At 35.9% G+C, this 25,408-nt stretch overlaps 4 protein-coding genes and 1 non-coding gene across 8 annotated transcripts; 2 read left to right on the top strand and 3 right to left on the bottom strand.

The window, feature by feature from the left end:
* Positions 1-952: 952 nt before the first annotated feature.
* On the top strand, positions 953-1,755 carry LOC109218457 (copper transporter 5). The gene has a single exon (XM_019382827.1). The coding sequence runs from the start codon at positions 1,092-1,094 to the stop codon at positions 1,542-1,544; it is 453 nt and encodes a 150-aa protein (XP_019238372.1). The 5' UTR covers positions 953-1,091; the 3' UTR covers positions 1,545-1,755.
* Positions 1,756-3,841: 2,086 nt separating this feature from the next.
* Positions 3,842-8,768, bottom strand: LOC109218456 (G-protein coupled receptor 1). 4 transcript variants are annotated; one of them, XM_019382822.1, is made up of 9 exons: positions 8,474-8,767; positions 6,890-6,921; positions 6,616-6,785; positions 6,400-6,503; positions 5,906-6,007; positions 5,727-5,783; positions 5,420-5,563; positions 4,871-4,941; positions 3,842-4,434 (listed from the first exon to the last, which is right to left on the bottom strand). In XM_019382822.1, exons 1-9 carry the CDS (start codon positions 8,654-8,656, stop codon positions 4,332-4,334), a joined length of 966 nt encoding a protein of 321 aa, XP_019238367.1. In that variant the 5' UTR covers positions 8,657-8,767; the 3' UTR covers positions 3,842-4,331. The 4 variants fall into 4 exon arrangements, with proteins under 4 accessions (XP_019238367.1, XP_019238370.1, XP_019238371.1 ...); XM_019382825.1 differs by lacking the exon at positions 8,474-8,767 and adding an exon at positions 7,119-8,467 and having other exon boundaries at positions 6,890-7,002; XM_019382826.1 differs by lacking the exon at positions 8,474-8,767 and adding an exon at positions 7,119-8,467.
* A 91-nt stretch (positions 8,769-8,859) lies between these two features.
* TRNAS-GCU lies at positions 8,860-8,941 on the top strand. The gene has a single exon. It is a non-coding gene; the product is annotated as a tRNA-Ser (tRNA).
* A 1,527-nt stretch (positions 8,942-10,468) lies between these two features.
* LOC109218458 (serine/threonine-protein kinase At5g01020-like) lies at positions 10,469-13,311 on the bottom strand. Its single transcript, XM_019382828.1, has 5 exons — positions 12,818-13,311; positions 12,550-12,685; positions 11,870-12,006; positions 11,615-11,738; positions 10,469-11,451 (listed from the first exon to the last, which is right to left on the bottom strand). Exons 1-5 carry the CDS (start codon positions 13,190-13,192, stop codon positions 10,904-10,906), a joined length of 1,320 nt encoding a protein of 439 aa, XP_019238373.1. The 5' UTR covers positions 13,193-13,311; the 3' UTR covers positions 10,469-10,903.
* An 8,493-nt stretch (positions 13,312-21,804) lies between these two features.
* Positions 21,805-22,647, bottom strand: LOC109218454 (keratin, type I cytoskeletal 9-like). The gene has a single exon (XM_019382821.1). It carries the CDS (start codon positions 22,645-22,647, stop codon positions 21,805-21,807), a length of 843 nt encoding a protein of 280 aa, XP_019238366.1.
* Between the last annotated feature and the right edge of the window lie 2,761 nt (positions 22,648-25,408).

The following is a 25,408-nucleotide window of genomic DNA, read 5'->3' as shown; positions in this document are numbered from 1 at the left end:
ATGAACAATCCAAATGATTTCCATTACTTGTCCATTTCGAAGTTTCAATATTTTTCCTAGATTTGATTGATATATTTGGACAATTTTAGCATTTGGGCTCAGTTTTTTTGTTTCAGATTTTTGGTTTGTTTTGATCCTTGTCTTCTTACTTAACAACCCAAATGTATCTGTTGATTTCCCATTTAAGAGTTTCAATACTTATCCTGAGTTTGATTGGAGAAATTTTAGAATCTAGTTTGAATTTCGGGTTATTTGATTTTGGGATTTATCTATTCTTTAATTAATTTGTTATTGAGTGTATGCAGTGTCCCAATTGGAGAAGAAGAAAGGGGGAGATCAGATGAGTGAGAATGGGTGTGATAGATACTACCCATTTTTGTAAATGGGTCGGATAAGGTAAATGGATTGAAATAATATCCATTTTTTGTTCCAGTCAAAGATTGCCACGTGGCCCAATTAAAAATCCATCGTTTGTTAAATGGTTTATAAATACCCTCAGTCCATCTATCCGTTCAAACAAAACACACTCCATCAGTTCTGCCGTTAGTCAATTAACTTCGTGTGTTTTTTTGAACGGATAGATGGACGGAGGGTATTTATAAACCATTTATCAAACAATAGGGATAGCTTTGGCCCTTTTCCGTAAAAATTTTATGAAAAAACTCTAATTACGAAAAAAAAAAATTGAAATAGGAAAAAGAATTCTTTATGTCCAAACGGGCTCTTAATAGTAATAAAATAAAATCGAGGACGTACTTAGGACAAACATAACTAGTAGTAGTACAACTTTATAGGATAGACATAAACTTTTGTCCTAAAACGTACAGTACAAGGCAAATGAATAGTACACATTCCCACAATTTAAACTAAACTAACCAATCGCCCCACCTTCTCATTATTCTCACTCCAAACCCCCCCCCCCTCTCCCCGCCCCACTTCCCAAACCCCCCCCCCCCCCCACCTATCCAAAGGTTCATACTTTTCCAACAAATCAAACAATCTAAAACCAACCCATCATCTTCCTCAAAAACCCCACCTCAAACTCCTCCTCTTCCGATCACAAATTCAAAAACCCAAAAATCAAAGCAAAAATGATGCACATGACCTTTTACTGGGGTAACAAAGTGACCCTTTTGTTCGATTTTTGGAAAACCGATTCTTGGTCAAGCTATGCCCTCGCTTTACTCGCTTGTTTCATCGTCTCCGTTTTTTACCAGTACATGGAAGATCGCCGTCAACGATTCAAGATTCTCTCTTCAAATTCCAAGAAAAACTATCCTTCGCCGTCGTCCAACGCCGCCGTGAATACCCCTCTTCTTTACTCTTTTCCGACTGTCGGCGGTGTATGGAACTCGGCGAGATTTGCGACGGCGATTTTGTTTGGGATTAATTCGGCGATTGGGTATATGCTTATGTTGGCTATTATGTCATTTAACGGCGGCGTTTTTGTCGCCGTCGTTTTGGGTCTGTCGATTGGATATTTGCTTTTTAGGACCGGGGAAGAGGATGTTGTGGTCGTTGATAATCCATGTGCCTGTGCTTGAAATTTTCTGAATTTTAATGTTACTTGTAATGGGTTTGATTCTTGTTTTACCCATAGAAATTATATGGAAAAATGATAATGAAGATGTTTTTTTTTTGGTTTTTAGATAGTTGGGTCTGTGGTTTCTAAACCTGCTGATCTTTTTCATTTCCTTCTGTTGTTGTGTATTTCTGGATCTGAATACTATAAATTTACATTTCTCTATTTCATTATTTATTGTTTTCCAAATTTTTGTCTCATTTAGTGGCGTTTGCTTTATAATTTAGATTTTTGTTTTTGAAATTTTAGCAAATTGTTTTCAACTAACTACTAAGAAAGAATCTTTTTATTGAAAGAGTTTTTAAAAGAATTTGAAAATTATTTGCAAAAAATATTCTTGAAAATTTTGAGGCAAAACTCCACCGCTAGCTGGCTTTAATAGGAATGGAAGGTTCTGTTATTATATAAGTAAGTAACATCTGTTTTTGCTTATTTACTTGATAATGCCATAAGAGTTGGATTGTCTGTACATTTACTGAGAAAGAGAAACAAACAGTGCTATAGTTAATCCCTATACATTTTAAAACAGCAATAACGACAAACCAACCAACTGTTGTTTGGCTTCTGGAGTTTTTTTAGCACCAATGGGAAGTGATCTGAATGGAAAAATTGTAGAGTGATTTTTATTTGGATGGACAAAAATGAGAAGCATGACACAACTGCAAATAATACTTTTCCCCATTAGTAATTACCACATGGACAAACTTTTGATGTGTGATTTTTCTGGGTATATTACCCCACATGGCGAGTGGGGTGGGGCTATAATATGAGTAGAATAATTCCCATAAAAAGAATATAATTCTGAGTTCTGGCACTTGGCCGTCTTCTCGTCCAAATTCAGTAGTTCGTTTTTATTGGAAATGTCGTTTCAATAAGAAGAAGAGAATAGTAGTGACTAACAGGTTCAGCTTTATATTTCAAGATTGGACTAGAAAGAAACGTTAGAAGTAATCCTCCAACAAATTATTATTATTATGTCTTTTATTACGATGCAGAGTGTTGGCTAGTCAAGAATTTCCATATCCAGAAGATGAAAGTTGCAGGATGCTGAGATGGATGTGCGGGCACACTTAGCTGGATAAGATTAGGAATAAAGATATCCGGGTGAAGGTGGGCGTGGCTTCCATGGAAGACAAGATGCGGGAAGTTAGGCTTAGATGGTTCGGGCACGTGCAGAGGAGAAGCCTGAATGCCAAGGTATGGAGGTGTGAATGGTTGGTCTTGATGGGTATGAGGAGAGTTAGAGGGCAGCTTAAGAAATATTGGGGAGAGGTGATCGGGCAGGACATGGTGCAGCTGCAGATTTTCGAGGACTTGGCCCTTGATAGGAAGTTGTGGAGGTCGAGCATTAGGGTTGAGAATAGGAAATAGGAGGCTAGTTTGATAGTGTTTTGTTTTAGGCTGCTAGTGGTTCCAACTGTGTTTGGGTTGTAGGTTAGATTGTAAGAAGCCGGTCTGGAAGTGTTTTTTCCTAGGATGTTAGTGGCTCTTGTCATACCTTTATTATTCCATCGCGACTGTGCCATCGATGTTGCTTAGTGTTGTACCTGTCTCTCTATTTTCTGGTTATTACGTTGCTGGTGTTATTTTCTTGGATTCATTTGCTGGAAATTGTCTCGTTTCATCTTATTGTGCCGAGAGTCTATTCGAAACAGCCTCTCTACTTCTCCAGAGTAGGGCTCTCGGGGTAAGGTCAGCGTACACACTACCCTCCCCAGATCCCACTTGTGAGATTTCACTGTCTGTTGTTGTTGTCGTCGTCTTTTATTACGAATTTTCAAAATTTAAAATACAAGAAAAAATGGTTTACAAATTTTTTGTTTAGCTACTAAATAAGTAGAGTATCTAAATTTACCCGCAGATCAAAACAAATTGCTCTCGTTTTCCAAATCACCATATTTTTTTGAGAATGAAGTAATCTTCTACTAATTGAAGTCCAATATCTTGTAGATATTTCAGTCTGCGAAGACATTCTTTTTTATCGACGATTGGCTGCAGTAACACGATACTTATATGCTGAAGAATAAAAAGAAAGTCTTTATGCAAAAATTCTTTGAGGATTTGATTGCAACAAGTCAGGCAAGTTGCTAATATTCCTCAACCACGAACTACATCGTTCACATCATCAAGAGATTCATAAGTGAAATTAGTAATTTCAAACAAGCAATGGCAGTAAATAACAAAGCATTAGCTCTTTTTCATCTTCGAAGCTGAGGTTCTATAACAAAGGGAAAGGGGTTATGCTGCGGCCTGCAAACAAGTAGCTAAGAACGGATTGCTATGACAAATTACTATATCAATACAGAATATGTAAACAGTGAACAATTGTTTTCTTTCAGGGTACATCAGAAACACATATTCAGCCTTGTCTAAAATTGACGGCTTCATATGCAAATCATATATCATGTCTTCTAATGATCATACTGAAATCACGGGGGTTAATTTCCTGGAGCATATTACTGATGCAACAACATTCAGAAGTTAGCATCAAGGTTTAAAAGAATGTGATACATACTCCCCAACTTATCAACAAAACAACTCTGGCACTAATGTACACTCAGCGATCTGGGAGAAGCGCCCAAGCATTAAGCAAATGGAGCGAGGAGATTTGGTGGAAGGTTGTGAGCATAAAGCCAGGGTTGAAGTAATGGAGCTGTCAAAACGCAATTGTCAATTGTCAAGCTGGTCCAATGAGGGAAATGGTGGCAGAGGTACTGACATGAATGTACAAGCACAAAATTGTAATTGCTTATTGCTGATCTTGAATCTTTAGTGAGACTAATTCACTATCCTGCTGTTGGCCTCTCGACCTCGAGGTCTTTGGACGCCATCTTTGAAAACATTCTGGTAACCTGGAAAAGGTCACACATATATTGAACCACAAACCTATGAGTAAACACATGAAGGTGATTTGAGTAATTAAACATACAGTTAGATACTACTATAGATATTCATCACTTCAGACAAGGAAAAGTCTATCAAAATATTGAACAAAAACACAAACGATTTTAACAAGTTAAAATCTCTTGAAACCAATTGTTACTAAGAAATGAAAGTGCATACTGGCTTTGGTACTGCCATTTCTGTCCCCCCATCACGCAGTAACACCCAAGAGAGAAAAAGAACTGAAAAAGAAAAAAAAAAGATGTACCGCATGCTCTCTCTCATTTTCTTCGTTTCCTCTCTTTTAGGTCAGTGGGCAAATAGGGTCTACACCATTTAATGTTGCAAAACATTGGAATGCAAAATGAATAGTATAATATAGGAAAAAAATTGAACTCGACTTACAGATCCAATCTTTCATAAATTGCTCTACGGACTGAGCTGTTAAGACCATATGCTATTGAGTTAAAGAGACCCTAAACAAAGCATAGAAGATTTGTCAAGACAGAACATGTCAATACTTTAGAGTCCGAGTTGTTATAAGGAAGAACAGAACAAAACTAAACATCAGCATAATATCAGAGATAATTTCATATCCACCAAGAATCCTAACTCATAAACATAGGCACTCAAACCAAACTAATCAGCTTTCAGTTAACATAATAAGTAATCAGTTTAAAATTCACCATCTAGTTGGCAAACACTTAGTGGCGTTACTCATGAAATTCTGTTTATAATCTTCGTGGAAGTGGAGGATCTAAACATTCTTTCCAGAGAGAATTTGCTTGTTAATACTAGTTACCAAAGAGGTCCATGTCTGCCTGCAATCTATCTGATGTACAATAAGGACATAAAACAATCATTGAGGAGTGTAACATTCACTCTGTACACCTTCCACAACCACATGAGAGAGAAGAGAAAAGAGAGAATTCATCTAGAGATACTAGGGTTTACCATGAGCTGTGCCATTCCAACGTCAAGAACAGAAAGCCAAAAGATCTTATGACCTGGTTCAATAAAGTCATGTATACGGTTGATTGTGCCGAAAAACCATGATCCTATAAGAATGAGGGGATAGTAACCCCAACGATTTAGTGCCTGCACGATGTCCAACAGAGTAACAGTTGATAAAAAGAGCAAATACCAAGAAAAGTACATGAGACGGTGTCAATAACAAAAGACAAGCATCTTCCATCTCTGCCCCATACTCTTAAGATATTATTTTGATTTGCTTTCACTTAACAGAGGAAGCTCTGCGTACCTTCATATCTGACCGAGGATCTGGTTGGTATGACCTTTCTGACATGCCCACTGCCATCTGGAATATTAGAAGAAGAATCAGCATACTTGAAATGTCACAATTATCTTCAAAACCCAATTTTTCATGAACAAATACAAGAAATCATAAATTATTAAGGACAAAGACAATAAGTAACATACACGAGTTGCATTGTTTAGCATCCGTATTACTTGAAAATAGGTGACACCATTAAAAAGAATGGCACTCCAAAGAGGTGCATAAAACGTGATGAAGTGGGTAACCTGCAGTGATGAACACGGCAAAGATTAATTCGATAAAAGTGTTTCAAGCTAAAAGAGAATACAGCCCAAACAGCTGAAATACGACCATCTGCACTGTTTCACCAAAATCAGAACAATCTTTTTTCCTTAAAAAGGAAAATGAATTAAAATAAGAGATTAAATGTGAGAACTCCTTTGCCAATCAACAATCAATTACATCGTGCATTTATTTATGACGTCAACTTAAATTCATGAAAGTAACAGAAATCCAAATCATACAATTTTCAGTATTTCAAAACTATCACAATTTCCGAAGCTCATAAACTATGGAAATGACATTCAAATAAAATTCAATAGGCAATACCATGAAAAATGCAAAGCAGATCTAGAGATTATGACCACTAAATACTTGCCTTTCCTGCATGTCCTGTTTGTGCCCAACACCAAGTCCCTAACCGACTTAGATGCTCATGATTATTGGCCATTGATCGTATAACTGTCATTACTCCTGAAGTTCCTGGGAGAAGCATCGGGATTAAACAATATGCTCTATGCATTCAGAAACAGAGAAAGGAACCACAGTAACCAATTATAGAAGCCAATTTGTTGTCTCTGATAAAAAAAGGTACCCCAAACGTATAGATGAAACATAGGCTCCAAATCTTCAACATCTGTCTTATGCCTAACAACTGTCCGGTGAAGAGTAAAGGCAATTGTTGTAGTCCACAAGAAAGAGGCTAGGCAGAAGAAATGTGTTGTATAGCCTTGAGCATAACAGAAGAACCCCTTGGAAGGATCCCTATGTGACCAAAAGAACTCACAGTTAACAGTAAAGAAGAGCCATTTAGAATGACAATTCTCGGCGGCCTGCTATAAATAACTTATAGAAGAGAGTGGCCATACCCAATTATGCTGAAGAAACTGCAGCACATGTCCTGCACTCAAATGAAGTAAAAGAAGTCCTCAAATGAGAGAAACTTAAAGCATACAGGGAGCATAAATCACTAACGTAAGACCTACAAATGACAGATTGCAAGTCATAATACAAAAAAGAAGCATCTGAGTATTCAATCTTCTTGATAGGCACACACCATTAGTTAATAATACAATCTAAAATCATAGACATGATTACCACTTATGGAATTACAGTAGATGCATTTTTCTTCCTATTCTTCCGTTCTATTGATTGAGTTCTTCGCAATAGTCCTTCGGCTTGAGTAAACACAGCAACAATCTCCTTTTAATATATTAACCAAGAAATAAAAACTAAACTTAAAACAGAGTAAATTCAGCAACCTCTAATCTGGATTACCGAATAAAATGCTCAGAGATATAATATTATCCAAGGATATGAGATAACAGCTTGATTGATATTAAGCTGTTTAAGCAACAAATTAAAAACATAGAGTCAACTTCATTTCCATTAGAACTACTAGCTCCGTAACTAAAACTCTAATCCCCACTGCAGCTACATCAATTTGATCCAATGATCTAAATTGAATTCAGATTAATTTCAGTGTAGCCACTGTGGGAGAGAGACCACAAGATTCTGGGCACAGTGCAGTCACATATCACGATAACTAATCCTAAATAACCACTATGCATATAAACTTTTTTCTTGTTTTTTCATTTTCTTTTAACTTTTCAAAGTACGTATTTATCTTCTTCTTTTGTTTCTCTTTCATTTACAAGAAATTTCCGCATTACTTGCCAAATAAAAGGATCCCTTGATATCAAAGCTTTGAGAAGCCCAAGTAAATGGAACAACTGGTTGTATGGAGTTACAATCTATTTGTAAAAGATAGAGTCAACAGCATTTCCATTAGAGCTACTAGCTCATCTATGCAAGTTCTCATTCTATTGAGCTACATACATTTGGTCCAATGATTGAATTACCCACTGTGGGACAGTGAGATATGTACCAATATTGGAGCAGTCACAATACTAATTGTAGAGAACCAATATCGATAGCAACTTCTTCTTTTTCTATCTTTTTATAACCATGGCGTTCAGTCCAGCTTGCGTGCACCTCGACTAAAGATATCAGCTTCATTCACGTTATTTCTTCTTTCTCTCTTCTTTTTTACCTTCTTTCTTTTATATCTACTTTCAAGTACTTTGTTTCGTTGTTTTATTCTTTTGATTTAAGCCCGCCCGCGGTAAGAAAATTTTCCATAGCTTGCGTCATTAGGTATTTATTTAAAAATGAAGAAGTATTTTGACTATTCAATTGCATTTCCATTCCAAACCTCCAAGCTCACTGAATCAAACCCCTGTTCTACTACATCTACACATTTTACTCGATTCAATGAAAAACAAAAGGTAAACTAAATTACTTCAAATATAGCCACATTTTGAGGAAGAAGAAAGTAAAATGCAATTTTACAATAATTGACTAGCTCTCGATAAAATTATCAAAAATCGAACTAACCCTAAGTACTGAGAAAGAAGAGAGAGTAGACAAAAGGTGAAAGCAAATTTACTGACGGATAAAGCGAGGTAGAAGACAAGCTTGAAGGAGAACTTGCGGAGCTCTTTGAATAGCAAATAACAGAGCACTATGAATCCGGAACCGACCAATGATAGACTTGATGCTCCGCTGTTCACTGCCGTCAGTATTTGCCGTTCTGCTACCGTCAAATTCCCCATCACAGCTTTAACTGTCGCCATTTTTCAAGCTTCTGATTACACTTTGAAACCACAAATATCGCGTTATGATTCGTTGTGTTGATCGGTAAAAGCTTAGGATCGAAGAAAGCAAAAGGAAGTTATCTGCTGGCAAGCAATATGAAATCTAAGGGCTTTTCCTGGAATATGCCAATTCAATGACTGACAGACTTATATACAGTGACACGCTTTACATGTCAACAAGCGTCGCTTTGGCCGAGTGGTTAAGGCGTGTGCCTGCTAAGTACATGGGGTTTCCCCGCGAGAGTTCGAATCTCTCAGGCGACGTCCTTCTTTTTGTGCGTTATTTGCTTTAGCATTTCCCTTTTTATGATTATCATATCATTTTAATAATTTATTAGTAGCTCATAAGTTGTAAATATGAACAAATTGACCCATCAAAATTCTGGACTAAAGTACTGCATCTCTTGGATTGATTCTCAACCTTCTATTTTGGGCTAAAACAGTAGGCTAAAACTAGAAACAAAGAACAAGAGAAATGGATGGAGAGAGAAACTTGTTGACCTAATTGTAACAAAAAAATATCAAATTAAGTGGTTTTGACTTGTCTAAATGAGTTATAATCCACAACTAAATACATACTATTTCATCCATTTCATGGTATATGACGGTAGCTGATTGGACATAATATACCCTTTTAATTCTTCGCTAAGATTTGATTGGATTAATTCTATGGTTTGCGTGGCCCAAATTAATTGTTTATGTGATGGGAAGTGAGAAAATACTTGGTCTGATTTCTTGGAATGTTGATATATGTTCGAGGATGTTGAGAGTCAAATACAAACTTTAAACGAGGGGCTAATCTAACAAGTGAAACAAGGTTTAACTTCAAAAAGTATAACTATTGATGTATGAAAGAGGTTGGCCATAATTTCTGAAGGACAATTGTGCTTCCCATATATAAGATTTCAAACATTTTGACATTTGAACGTTTTTACGAAAAAAATTATGATTATTTCACTAAGAAGAGTATCCAGGATTTGAATTCTACGGATTCAGATTTGCAGTTCTACCAAGCATAATTTACTATTTGTATATATTTAATGATTTTTTGGACAAATTTGCTAAGGGGGTTAAAAAAAGGAATAAGTTAAAAAATTTAAAGAGATTATAGCTAGTGAGATTTGAACCAATAACCTCATAATGGTTTTGAACCCCCTTGACCAGCAAGCCATGCTTTTGGGTTGTGTAAAGAAGATTCAGAACATAATATATAAAAGTAAAATAGATCTTGACTTATATACACAGTGTAATTTTTCGGCGAAGGGGTTCGGGTGAACACCCTTGCGCCCCTAAATCCGCCCCTGGGAAGAGAGGGGTGGATGGGAACTGTGAGGAAGGAGTAGTGTTCCTTTCAATCAAGAGAAAAGGTCAAGTTTCCTAACTAACTCTGTTTTAGCAGGTAGAATTTATATATTAGTAGAGTACAAATGGAAGTTTCTAAGAACACTTTATATTATCTATGCTATAAACTATTTGAAGCTGAATGTTCTATTTTTCAGATTGATGCAATCACGTTGTTGCTTCATTTCTTTTAGGTGTTGAAATTCTGACCAACTCCACTTAACCAAAGAAAGCCGTCTCCATTTATTAAATACCCACAATATTTTTTTTAATAACAGTAAGGTTTTAGCCAACTCGCACGACCTCGACTATTACACACGTATCTGCTAGCCTGTTACTTCCCACCACAATTAATTCCATGTATGAAATGCATCTATTTTCTTCGTACGTGTATTGGTGGAAAGTAGCAGGTATTCAATAAAATAATCGAAGTGTACTCACACAGACTCGGACACCATCATTATACAAATATTGTAGCATATCAAAAGCAAATGTTACAATAGAATTGGCTTAGTCTTGTTTACTTTTGCCATTCCATATCTTACAACTGAAGTGTTCACAAAAAAAAAAAAACTAGAAAAGTTACAATCCTATACCTGAAATCAGGTTTTAAGCAGTAAACTAGAATGAATATGCTGCTTACACCTTCTATATACTGCTTACTGCATTAATATTTACTACTACTATATATTTCTCAAAAGAATCCTTCCCTGGACCTTGCGTGACCACGAGATGTTTTGTGCACTGGGCTGCCTTCTTTATACACAAATAGTATTTTCCGAATTATTATCATTTTTTGCTGCAGTGCAAAAGTTCTATAGCTAGTGAAGTTTTATTACTTAGATTCTTCACTGCAATGCTTGAGGAAGCTATCTTTGCCATATCTCAATGCCTTCTATAAAGAGCTGTATCCGAGTAAGACGCCACCATTCTCTGCCTATTGATTCTCTGTCTCCATCCATAACCTTGATTTTTCCCATTCAAGTACTTCTCCTTTCTGCTTCTCCCATTTCGTTCGGGTGTTGCAGCATCCTCTTTTTCGCCATTTTTCTCACTCTCACTGCTGAAATCACTGTTCGATGTCATTGTTATCATTGGATCGCTTATTGCAGTGTTAGTGTTGTTGCTTTCCTCCTGAAGTGTCTCAAGAATCTTGACAACATCATCCATTGTAGGTCTAGGCTTAGGATAATGACTTAAGCATTTGTATGCTACTAATGCTGCAGTTTGTGCGTCTTTAATCGGGTATTCACCTTCAAGTCTTCGGTCCATCACACGAGCAATTTTCTTTGGATCTCTTAAATAAGGCCTTAACCATTCAACCAAATTCGTTTCTCCTTCTCGTCTTTTTTTATCCAAAGATCTTTTACCAGTCAGCATTTCCAACAGAACTACTCCAAAGCTGTATACATCACTCATTGTTGTCAAATGACCTGGAAATCATGGCATTGACAATGAACTAGTTAATCACAATTTGGACTAGAAAAGTCTCACTGTATCACTTTTTCCAATTCTAGAATGCCTTAACTTCCAAAGATATACAAGGGAATCATGATATTCACAATCAAATGTGTTCAAGTGTTTATATTAGTGTACCTGTCATGATGTATTCAGGGGCTGCGTAGCCGTGTGTACCCATTATTCGTGTGGATACATGCGTATCGTCCCCTGCTGGTCCATCCTTTGCTAGTCCGAAATCAGAAAGTTTAGCAGTGTAATCCTACAAGAGAGATCATCGTGTTTCAAAAGTCGTTATCTCTCTGTCTTTGTCTGGTTTTCATTTTTTACAAACACTATTTGATCGAAAATGATGAACAGAAAGGAAGCCAGATGGAAGGAGGAATAGCTTACTGAATTTATTAAGATGTTTGATGCCTTAAAATCTCTGTATATGACTGGTTTTTCGCCTTCATGGAGGAACGCGAGACCTTTTGCTGCTCCTAATGCTATCTTCATCCTTGTTGACCACGATAATGTGATCGAAAACTCTGCATAATTGCCATAAATACAAACATTTGAGAACTATAAATCAACGCATACCTTGGTTTCAGGTTCTCTGAGTTCTAAAAACCATATAATAGTAAGCTATTTCTAACATTTATGTCTAATTTCTGCGACACCCTAGGCGAATCCCATATCGACAAAACACGGGAGAAATGCTGGGTATATAAGTAGATATGCCCTAGACCCTAGTAATGCGTTTTAAAGCCGTGCGGGTTTAAGCCCAAAGCGAACAATATCACTTGTGGGCTGGTATGTTACATATGGTATCAGAGTCACTCCACGTGCAACCTTGAATGCTGGTGGGGCAAATCTCGACGAGGACGCTGAGTCCCTAAGGGTGTGTATGTGACACCCTAGGCGAATCTCACATCGACAAAATACGAGAGAGATGTTGGGTATATAAGTAGACAGACCTTAAACCCTAGTGACGCATTTTAAAGTCAAGCGGACAATATCACTAGTGGGCTAGGCTGTTACAACATCCCTATTCTGAATTCATATTGAGAGAAAAAAATGTGGAAACTTACTTCCAAAGAGTTGATTTTCCAAGCTTCCCCTTGGCAAGAATTCATAGACTAGGAGTCTATTATTATCTTCCCAGCAGTATCCAATCAATTTTACCAGATGTGGATGCCTCAGTTGCCCCAAGAATATTATCTCTGTCTACATAAAAAATCACGTTCAACATTTTAACTTGACCACTTAACATACAACAACACAATTATGGCCTCAACCAACGAAAGTTGGGGTCGGCTATATGAATCGTCGCATAGAAAATAATGAAAAACAACTCACCAGCCATTCCTTGTGACCTTGCAAACCATCTGTATCCAACACCTTAACAGCTACAACCTGAGGTTTTAACCCTGGCCTAAGCTTATCGTCGACGAATCCCTTGTATACAGGTCCAAATCCTCCTTCACCAAGAAAATTAGCAGATGAAAAATGGTGTGTAACCTCTCTAAGTTGAGTAAATGTGAAGTTGATAAGGTTTGATCCAATGAATGAATTGGATAATCCATCAGCAGATAATGGTGAACTTGGATCATCAAAATCTAATAGAGTCAATCTCTGAAATGAACTTTGTTTTTTGACCTTTTTCTTTGATCTTATTAACTCATCATCTACTTTGTAACAACATGGAATCATTGATTTCCAAGTTAAAACCATTTCTTCACCAAATACTTTGAAAAAAACAAACAACAAAAAGTATAGAAGATCAACAACTGAAGGAATGAGGCCTTAATTTTCTTGTGGAAGAGTTCTTGAGGCTTATAACTAATTTATCAATCACCTACTACTCAATTATATATATATATATATATATAGAGAAAAGTTTGATATAGACTGATGCCTTATTGCCTACCATTTTCTTGAATTATTCCCATGTAAACGTGTAATAAATAAATATTTATTAAAGTATATACACCAAATCAAATGTACTTGGAAACATTTGAGAGATTCTAAGACTTAAAAAGAGTTTTAGTCTCTGTATTAGTTAACAATAGGAACTGACTTGTCCACCTATTTGACTTTGATGGCATAATTAAGAATAGTTTGTTATGGTTTTTCTTTTTTCTTTTTCCTTTTTCTTATAAATACATTTGGAAGGCTGCAGTTTTTTGCTTTACGTTCGAAAATTTCTTCATACCTTGCTGTCAAGGTGCTTGGTACTTGAATTATTTTATTTTCTAATTTATTGCCAAATCTCCTGGATATCTTCCAAAGGCAGATTTTGTCCTCTCAATTGCCCCTCCTTTTCTTTTTTTTCTTTTTTTAATAATAATAATATTTCTCTCGTTTTCTGCTTTTCGAAAATTTAATTAAAAGGGAACTTAAACATTTGATATTTCAAAAGGGAAACTCTACGAGTTTGACATAACGTGCAACCGCCTGCTAGTGGAGCCAGAAATAAAGCTTATGGATTTGGATTATTGGGTTCTAAATTAATAATTTATATATATTCAATGAAATGTTTAAGACAAATACAGAATTTGAACCGAAACTATTAGGTTCCGCTGAACACGTAACCTGTATTCTAGCTACGCCCAGTACACGTAACAATTTTGTACATGTAATTAATAAACGAACGCATGCATTTCGAATGTTGAAATTAAGATATTTGATTCTTGGTTTGGTTATTCTTGCTATCCCTCCGTGCATTATGGCTATTTTATGTTAAAATACTGTACGTTCCTTCATTCAAATAGCATAGAAATTTACAATTAACGAAAATGAATTTTTACCTAGCTATACTATAATAGAAACCTATTTACTACTTTTATTTAGGTTCCTTATTAATTACTTTATATACATATATTTACTAGTTTTATACAAAATCATAAAAAGGAAGAAATGAAACATACCTTAAATATTGGGTATCAGTTACACAAAATCCCCAACATTTAAGATACTCTTCCTTTTTGCAAGGAAAAGTACATTTGTCTTTGTACTTATCCAAAATCATCACCTCTCTTTGTACTTACCCAAAATCATCACCGTAAGAAACCCATTGAACCCCGAAATCATCACCCCTCTTTGTACTTACCCACAGTAAGAAACACATTGATACCCATAATCTTTCTAACCCAAAATCTCGCTTACTCACTCCTCTTCCACTGTTATCCCCCAAAATTGCAGATTCTTTCCTCTTTCAAAGTTGTTGATATACGATTTCTCTCTTTAATCGTCCAAAATCTCTTTCTTATTTATACAATACAGAAGAAATTCGAAGATTTGCTCTACAATCAAGTTGTGGGTAAGCTTCACTCTACATTAAAGTTGGTTTTAGGTTGAATTTCATAATGAAACTCGAGGAAGATGAAGTTTCGGAATTGTATTACGATTGTATGATAAAGGTATCATAATTGTATCTGAGTTATATTTGATACATCAATACTTAAGACAATTCTGATACAATACTAATACTATTAAAATACAATATTGTATTATAATTTAAGTTTAGAGTTGGTTCTAGGCGGATGTTTTGAATTGAAACTTGAAAAAGATGAAGATCAAGTTGTATCATAATTTAGAATTGTATCACAATTTGTACCTAAAACAATACATGATACAATACTAATACAAGGATAATACGATATTGTATCAGTTTAAGTTTAGAGTCGGTTTTAAGTTGGATCATAATTGTATCAGAATTGTGTAAGAATTCTTTTAGGATTGTATCAAATTTGTATTTTAATTATGAGCAGTTGTGAGATCGTGATGAATTTCACAGTTTGTATAAAAAATATATGATAATTATATATTAATTTATTAGTATTGTATCAGGTATTATTTTGGATATTAATGTACCATCTACAAGTTATATACAATTGCGATACAAGTATGAAACAATTACGTTTTACGTATTGATGTATCTGATACATTTATCATACAAATCCTGAATATTTCTTCATTTTCAGTATTGTTCGGTCTCCCAGCAATAGAACGATGCAATTGATGATTTAATAATTTAAAATTGTCATCAATGGTGGGAAGAGAGAAGATGGAGGTTCTGGGTGTAGATTAAGGAATTTTGTTGTAAAAAAAGGAGAGAGAAGAGGAAAAGGGAAAAAAAAGTAAAGGATATAATTGAATCCCTTAATTGGAGGCACTAATATGGGGTGGGAGTCTTTTAAGGAGCAATCTACACAATTTGTAAGAAAAACCTAGATACTTATTAAAAATTACAAAATATAGAGAATATTGGTAAATAAGTTTCTAATATAGTATAACTAGGTAAAATTCCCGAAAGAGGAAATTAGAATTAACCTGGGTTTTTCAAAGAGGCATAGGCTACATGATGTTCGTCTGGCAATTGGAGCAAGAAAATTTTAACTCTTGTCATCCTTGGCAGATTATTTGACTTTAGGAATTAACTTGAACTCGAAAATGGAATTGGAACTTTAATTTATAAATAACAAAAGGAAGAAGAAAAAAAAACAGTTCAGTGCATAAAGCATCCTGCGTTCACGCTGAGTCCGGAGAAGGATAGCATTCAAGGGTGTGATATAGACATTTTACCCTGATACAAGCATTAGCAGTTGCTTACACGGCTTGAATCCCATGACAATTATAGGTCATCAGTGGCGGATGCACATAGGGAGTTGTGGGTGCTTAAGCACCCATTAACTTTGACCATATTAATAAATTTATACAGGCAACTGTACGAATATTCAGATAAATATTGAGCGAGCACCCACAAGTAAATTCATTTTTTCTCTTCTTTTGAAGTTTTTATCGTCGAGCACCCATAACTTTAAAATTCTGAATCCGCCACTGTAGGTCATACAAAATAATTTTATCAATACTCTAAAGTTTCCCTTCTACTAATAACCATAGGGAAAAATAGGTAAAGTTATGAAGACTTGAAGAGAGACATTACATATGTTTTACATGCATGAAGAAAATCTTTCAAACTAATCTACCACATGAAAATTAAGACACAATTTTTAATCATGTTTTGACAAGTGTTTTTCTTGCTTCTAAAAGCAGGTTCCTAATATATTATTCTAATTTTCCATTTTGTTTATTTCCCATTTTTGTCTTTTCGTTTAAGACTTTGTTAGCAATCTTTAACTATTTTTTTAAAAATCCCTTAGAAGGAAGAGAAAAAAGTAGATAAAAAAATATATCTTACCTCACACTGATAACAACATTCTTTGACATATGATATAACTTTGTTCAAGTTTTCAAAGATGTATGTTAATAACGTATTTAGAAAATAAAAATGATAGGAAATTAAAACTTCTAGAACCTGACCCCATTTGTTGGCTGAACTAAAAACCTAAAAGCTACCTTTCTTAGTTGTAATTGAAGAATGAAACCCTACCAAAATATCAAAATCCCCTTACCAAATCTTTTGGTTGCTTCTTTAAAATGTTTTTTTTTAGTTAAATGTCAACTCTATTATGGCACTACAATTTCTGATGCTTCTAATCATTAGATTAATTGTGGCGCTAAAAGCTCTGCATGCTACCAATTAAATTCTAGATGCATTAACCAAAATAACAAAATGTACACAAAACAAATCTCTATCTTTGATCTCCTAAGGTTGCAAATCTAATGATAGAGCAAGTCATAGGAATTTTCCACCTTCTTATTTTTATATTCTAGAAGATGAACCTGGGCGTAACTGGTAAAGTTGTTGCCGTGTGACGAAGAAGGTCACGGGTTCTAGCCGTGGAAACAGCCGCTTGCAGAAATGCAGGGTAAGACTGCGTACAATAGACCCTTGTGATCCGGCCCTTCCCCGGATCCGGCGCATAGTGGGAGCTTAGTGCACCTGGCTGGCTTTTTTTTTTTAATTCTATTTTTTTTTCTTTTTTTCATTCCCTTATTTGTGCCATTCTTGTTTTGTGCATGCCATTGTGTTAATTTGGAATTTTTGCGCAATTTTCAATTTGCTTGAATTCGCAAAATGCAGGTCTTGCATTGTCATAATTAGTTGCATATAAAAAAAAAATAAAGGTATTTGAATTCTGAAAAAATTGTGGAAGTTGAGTTATATTTGGACATGAGTAAGTTCAATTGAAAAAAGTTAAAAAGTGCGTGAAAATTACTATTTCACTCGAACTAGTTTTTCATTATTCAGAATATTGAAATGCAACGAAAATAATTATGAGATCTCACGATCAAATTTCATCGGAGATGAAAACCATTAGATAATTCAAAAAAAAAGTTTCAAATATTTAACCTCAGTGTTTACAATTATTTATCTAATCTTGAAGTACTAGCTCATTGTTTTCATATGTCAACTTCAAACTGTTAAACTATGGTGAAATTTAGGGACCAAGTTGTCAAAAATTAAACAAGTAAATTAAAGTGACCAGCTAACAAGTGCCAAATTGTCAAAAATTAAGAGGTAAACAGCTATAATCTTCACAACCACCTTATTTCCCCACATGCAAATTCACCAAATACTGATTTATACAACTTGTTGCTTTCAAAAAAGAATAGAAAATGACTGATTGTTTTTGAAAGAATTGATGAAATATTTTCCTCAACCAATTGTATTCACTTTCTGGAATATATATACATAAACCGTAGCATACATCTAGGCTATCAATAAGGAAACTAATTATGCCTAAATATATGCATACCTAAAATACAATAACAAAATATATTCTAATTATTCCTAAATATATGCTTACCTAAAATACAATAACAAAATATATTCTAATTATTCCTAAATATATGCTTACCTAAAATACAATAACAAAGTATATTCACATATATCTTAACACACCCCCTCAGTCGAAGCAGGAGGTTGTCGGACACTGAGACTGTCACGAAAATCTTCAAACAAAATTCGCGGTAGGCCCTTAGTAAAAATATCCGCAATCTGATATCAGGAAGGGACATGTAGAACACGAACCTGACCACGAGCAACCTTTTCTCGTACAAAATGAATATCCATCTCAATATGCTTGGTACGTTGATGTTGCACCGGATTACCCGATAAATAAATAGCACTCACATTGTCACAATAAACAATTGTAGCCTTTCTCATCGGACAATGTAGCTCTAAGAGCAAGTTGCGTAACCAACAAGACTCAGATACTACGTTGGCTACACCCCTATACTCGGCCTCGGCACTCGAGCGAGATAGGGTAGGTTGTCTCTTAGAAGACCAAGAAATCGTAGTTATCACCCAAAAATACACAATAACCAGATGTAGAACGCCTCGTATCTGGGCAACCGCCCCAATCAGCATCAGTATAAGAAACAAGAGACGAAACTGGAGATGAGTAGAGATGGAGACCATAATCAAGTGTACCTTGAATATATCGAATAATACGTTTCAGAGCTTGCATATGGTCAACTCGGGGATCATGCATATGTAAACATACTTGTTGAACAGCATATGAAATATCTGGTCGGGTGAAAGTAAGATATTGAAGAGCCCCAGCAAGACTCCGATAAAGAGTGGGATCCTCATAAGTAGTACTAGAAGTAGCACTAACCTTCTCCTTAGTGTCAACAGGAGTATGAGACGACTTGCAACAAGACATTCCGGCTCGCTCAATTATCTGCTCAGCATACTTGCGTTGTGACAGAAACATACCACCCTTATGTCGAGACACTGCAATACCAAGAAAATAATTTAAAGGACCAAGATCCTTCATGGCAAATTCTGAACTGAGAAGTTGCATAATAGACAACCGGAGAGCATGAGAAGAAGCAGTGAGAATAATGTCATCAACATAGAGCAAAATATAAGCCATGTCACGACCCTTTCGATAAATAAATAAAGAATTATCACATTTGCTATTTGCGAACCCAAGGGAAATGACATAATCTGCAAATCTCTTATACCACGCCCGGGGTGCCTGCTTGAGCCCATACAAGGACTTACGCAACAAGCAGACATAATCTGGATGAGTACGATCCCGATACCCCAATGGCTGATGCATATACACTGTTTCTTGTAGCTCACCATGAAGAAAAGCATTTTTCACATCCAATTGATGAATGGGCCATGCCTTTGATAAGGAGAGAGAAAGGACTATGCGAATCGTAGCCGGTTTCACCACCGGACTAAAAGTTTCACCACAATCAATGCCAACCTGCTGAGTTTTCCCATCACCTACAAGACGGGCTTTATGCCTCTCAAAAACACCGTTAGATTTTTCTTTATGAGCAAAAACCCACATAGAACGAATAACATTCACATTAGGTGGACGGGGCACTAACTCCCACGTCTTATTTTTAATAAGAGCATCATATTCGTCATCCATGGCCAATTTCCAATTCGGGTCACGAAGAGCTTCTACTGGGTTACGAGGTAGTGGTGACCGTGTAACCTTAGTAGCATATGCATGGTCATATTTTCTGTTGGGTTTAAAAATACCCCGTTGGCTTCTTGTGACCATAGTGGGCTGTTTGGAGATGAGAGGAGTAGGTGCTAGAGTCTGGGTCGCTGGTGTTGGACTAGAGGGTGGAGATGGGCTTAGACTTGGGGTTGAATTATGAGCTGGGCCAGCTGAGGGAGTCCGGTCAGCAACAGGACTATTTGGACTCGAGGAGGCTGGGCTTAGAATAGTGGAAGTTGTTGGGCTCTCATGCATGGTAAATGGGCCTACATTAGATGATGGAGATTGTGGCGGTTGCATTGTTTGTTGCTGGGACGAATCAGAGGCAATAGGATTTTGTAAATGATGTAATGTATAAGGAGACAAACCATCACATAAGAAATCATAAGATGACGGGGATGGGGAATGCATTTGGGAAAAAGGAAACACATGCTCATCAAATACCACATGGCGACATGTTATAATTTTGTTTGATGATAAATCATAACATTTGTAACCACGGTGATTAGTAGGATAACCCAAAAATACACAAGGTGTTGATCGAGGTTGTAATTTGTGGATTGTAGTAGAAGGAATTAAAGGATAACACAAGCAACCAAAAACCCGGATGTGAGCATAAGAGGGAACCCGTTGATATAGAATTTGAAGAGGGGAGAGGTTTCCTAAAATCTTGCTAGGAATCACATTAAGAAGATAAGTAGCCATTTGTAACGCATGATGCCAAAAAGAAGGTGGAAGAGAGGCATGAGCTAATAAAGTTCGAGTGACATTATTTATAGTTCGAATTTTTCTTTCGGCTTTTCCATTTTGAGAAGAGGTATGAGGGCAAGAAAGACGGAAGGACATGCCATTTTTCTTACAAAATTCCCAAAACGGACCATTGTCAAATTCCCTCCCATTATCACATTGGACAGTTTTAATATTACGCTCAAATTGGGTAAGGATATGAGCTTTGAATTCCAAAAATTTATCAAACACATCTGATTTCCTAGCTAATGGAAAAGTCCATAGGAAATTGGTATAATCATCCAATAACAAAACATAATATTTGTGCCCCATGGAGCTCAAAACGGGAGATGACCAAAGATCACTATGAATAATATCAAATGGCAAAGAAGTACTCGAACTAGAAGGAACAAACGGCAACTTAACATGTTTCCCAAAAATACAAGATCGACAAATGCTAGAACTAGAGAGTTTATTACAATCAATGCTTTTATTACGTCTAAGAACATCCAAAATAGGAGCACCCGGATGACCTAAACGATCATGCCAAAGTGAGGAGGAGATGGCTGCAAAAGATGACGGAAAAGCTTGATTGTTGATAGAAGTGGTAAGAGGGTAAAGGTCGCCCCGGCTCTCACATCTCATTATTGGCACCCTCGTCTGAAAATCCTTCACAGAAAACCCAAAAGGATCAAATTCTACCGTCACAGAATTATCAGTAGTAAATTTGCGGACAGAAATCAGATTTTTAACAATTTTGGGTGCATGTAGGACATTTTTAAGAGATAAGGGAGGGCTAGGGGATGACAATGAAGTGTGACCATAACCATGAATTGGAATAATTTGACCATTACCAACAATAATACCACTATTATGATTGCTCAAATTAAAATAAGACGAGAGATTACCATTAGAGGATGTCATGTGAGAAGTGGCTCCGGTATCCATGTACCAAGACGGATCGGGCGGATTTAGGGACATCGTGTGCATTGCAGACTGAATATCTGTTGGAGCATATGACGGGGAGTGCCCAACTGTAGAACCCATGTAGGCATGCTGAGGTCGTGGGCCAAGGACACTAGGTTGTTGCCCTCTAGGACCCGTAGGATGTTGTTGGGCCCAGCCTTGTGTTGGAAAAGGACAAGGTGGAGTTGCCCAACCTTGCATCCAAGTCCAAGGAGGAAAAAGACCCCATTGTTGCTGCGTACTCCATTGCGAAGACCGCTGATTAGGTTGTTGCTGCTATTGACCCCCACGGTCACCGCCACCACGGCCCTGGCCCTGGTTGCCGCCGCCGGATCCTCTCCCACCGCCGGAACCAGACCGCCTGTTGTTCTTCCGATTGCCATATAGCTTCCCGCGTTGTGGTTTGGTTTCGGTGTTTGAATGTGTAGAATCCGACTCTTCAAAATCCGTGTGAGAGGTTACCATCGCAGATTCTGACCCTGTGGCAACCTCCTTCGCCAAGCCAGCCTCCTCCAATATTACCATTGATCGGGCTTGATAGAATGGCGGCAGAGGATCACTTTGTCGAATCACGGTACCGACACCTCTGTATGCCCGTGTGAGACCCGAAACTAATTGAGTGACAAGCCGACTATCCGATACTGGAGCCCCGACATTCTTCAATTGGTCAGCCAAAGACTTGAGACGCTGACAATAAGCCGATGCATTTGGAAAATTCTCCATTTTGGTAGTAGAGAACTCGGCTTCAAGGGTTACCACACGAGAATTTTTGTTATCTTGGAATATGTCACGAAGCCTATTCCAAGCTTCCATGGCCGTAGCATCGGGCTCAATAATGGTATGCAAAAGGTCATTCGAAATAGTAGCATAAATCCATGAAAGCACCGTAGCATCAAGAGTCGACCATAATTCTTTCTCATCCTCAGTTGAAGGTACCTTCTCTTTGCCTTTGGCCGGAGGAATAATGTGATGAAGGACCTTATGAGAACGTGCGGTAATTTTGAAAAGCTCCGCCCACGTTGAATATTGGATGTTCTCCATCTCAAGGGTAATGGAGATATGGTTTCGGATGTTCGAAACCGCAAGAGCTGGATGGAAGGAACTCTTGTTGTCCGACATGGTGGAGAGAGCAGTGGTGAAGACCACCGAATAGGGTTGCGGAAGGTGAAGAAAAAGATCGAAGAAGAAGAGTAGAAACAATAACTCTAGGAATCTGATACCATGAAAGAATTGATGAAATATTTTCCTCAACCAATTGTATTCACTTTCTGGAATATATATACATAAACCGTAGCATACATCTAGGCTATCAATAAGGAAACTAATTATGCCTAAATATATGCATACCTAAAATACAATAACAAAATATATTCTAATTATTCCTAAATATATGCTTACCTAAAATACAATAACAAAATATATTCACATATATCTTAACAGGTTAATTGTTTTCTTTCAACCATTTTGCCAAGAAGAGGCATTGCTAAGCTATTACAATGTGATTATCCATGATAACGACTAGTCAAAGTAGGTGCTCCAACTTTTACTTGCATCAACACACACCACAAGCCCACAGCCAACAAATTACTAATTGAGTGGAACTTACTATTTAGGTCACCATTTTAGTTCTTATCTTTTGCAGCCTTTTTTTTTTTTTTTAACCATCTCTTTCAATCTGATATATTCATTTTCCACCTTAAATGTGTTTGGAAGTGCGTCTTCTCAAAAAGTTTGCACAAAAATTTGGAAACGTGCACAATGTGTGTTTAAGAAAGTCTTGAAACAACTTTCCAATAAACTTTACGAAATTCGATTTGAGATCTATTGCATATTTTAGTTGTACGATTTCTTTTTTATAAGAAGATATAAAATATTGCCGGTTTGATCATGCTTCTCCAAGGTCAAAGCACTTTTTCTTCACAAAAGAAGTTGTATTTTTTTTAAAATTGAAGTGTTTAGCCTGACTTTTTGAAGAAAAAAAAGTACATTTAAGTAGAAGCAGATAAATACAAATAAATTAGCCAAATANAGTTTCCTCTCTTTTTTCTAATTGTTTTTTTTTCCTCATCTCTTTTTCCTATTTGTTGAAAAGTGGTTTTTTACTCTTATAAATTGTGAAAATATCAATAATATGTTAGAAGTAGAAGGAAGTTCAAAGACTGATTAAAATATTAATTAAGTTAGAAAGTTTAAGTGTCATTATCAAAAACTCCAAGGGCTGGTCTTGTATTACTAATGAAGAAGATTCTAGAAATCCTTGAATCTCTAAATAAAATTTCTACCATTCACCCTAATTAATTAATTTGTCGGCTAAGGTATTTTGAATTTAGTAAATTAGACAATAAGGACTTCATTTGAATATAACAAAGTAGGCACCGTTACAATATAACCAACAAAACTCACACGTTCCTCTCTTAAGTATAGAGGAACTCATGAAGATCATTTTAATATTGACACCATGAGTTTTGGCCATACAAATATTTAATTCGATCAAAATCAAAGAAGACAAATTTGTCGATCAAGTCAATTTTGGCTAAAAACTCAGAAGTCAAGTTTCATTCAAATTAGTTAATAATTAATCATTTTGACTGACTGAATTTAACAACAATAACAACAAGAAACCCAGTTTGATCCCAATATGTGGGGTTTGGGGAGGGTAGTCTGTACGCAGACCTTATCCCTACCTAATGCAGGTAGAGAGGCTGTTTCCAATAGACCCTCGGCTCAGGAAGGGCAAGAAGAAGAAGAGGGAAGCATTGTAAATTTGTCATTTGTTAATTGATAATTGATATCCCCTCTATCCTATACAAAGTGCACTAAAAAATCCACAAGTTACCACCCCCTACCCCATCCCATCCCCAAACATATATATATATATATATAAACTATAATTTTGAACAAGTTATGCTTCGCTCCCAGCTCTTATAAAATTTACTTAAATGGGAAGAAAAAGTTAAATAGCAATGTAAAAGGGTGAAAATTATTTACCCTCTCCAATTTTGTGTTAAAAATCAAACTCCCCTCTCAACTTTGAACAATAATCATTCTCCCCCCTTTATCCTACACAATACCTTTTTTGCCCCTGAATTTGCAATTTCCTCCTCAATTCAATACTTTTTTATTATATGATATTTTTAATGATTTTAGCTATAACTTAAATTATGTAATATCTATTATAAATTGTAATTAGAGTTCATTAAAATTATAAGTAGAATAAGTAATCAGAGTCAATTAAAATTACCTTATCTCTATGATTGTTATTTAATGTAATGCATATTAAATTTATATTTAAGTTATGTTTTCTTAGCGGCGGAGCTAGAAATTCATATAAGAGGATTGAAAAACACCCCAATTTTTTTTTATTTTGGATTGAACTTGTGAGCTAAGATAACTTGGGATGTTTTTCAATCCTCTTATATGAAAAACTCGGATTGAACTTGTGAGCTAAGAAATTAAAATTTGTGAGCTAAGAGAATAGAGTTCATTAATTTCTTAGCTCACAAGTTCAATCCGAGTTTTTCATATAAGAGGATTGAAAAACACCCCAAGTTATCTTAGCTCACAAGTTCAATCCGGAAAAATAAAAGTTGGGTGTTTTTCAATACTCTTATATGAATTTCTAGCTCCGTCGCTAAGAAAATATAGCTTAAATATATATTTAATATGCATTACATTAAAATAACAATCATAAAGATAAGTTTTAATTGACTCTAATTACTTATTCTACTTATAATTTTAATTAACTCTAATTACAATTTATAATAGGTATTACATAATTTAAGTTATAGGTAAAACCATAAAAAAAATATCATATAATAAAAAAGTATTGAATTGAGGAGGAAATTAAAAATTCAAGGGCAAAAAAGGTATTGTGTAGGAT

This window comes from Nicotiana attenuata, unplaced genomic scaffold (assembly GCF_001879085.1).
Source record: "Nicotiana attenuata strain UT unplaced genomic scaffold, NIATTr2, whole genome shotgun sequence".
Lineage (NCBI taxonomy): Eukaryota > Viridiplantae > Streptophyta > Magnoliopsida > Solanales > Solanaceae > Nicotiana > Nicotiana attenuata.
The sequence above is the reverse complement of the archived record's forward strand: the minus strand, read 5'-3'. Positions and strand labels throughout refer to the sequence as shown.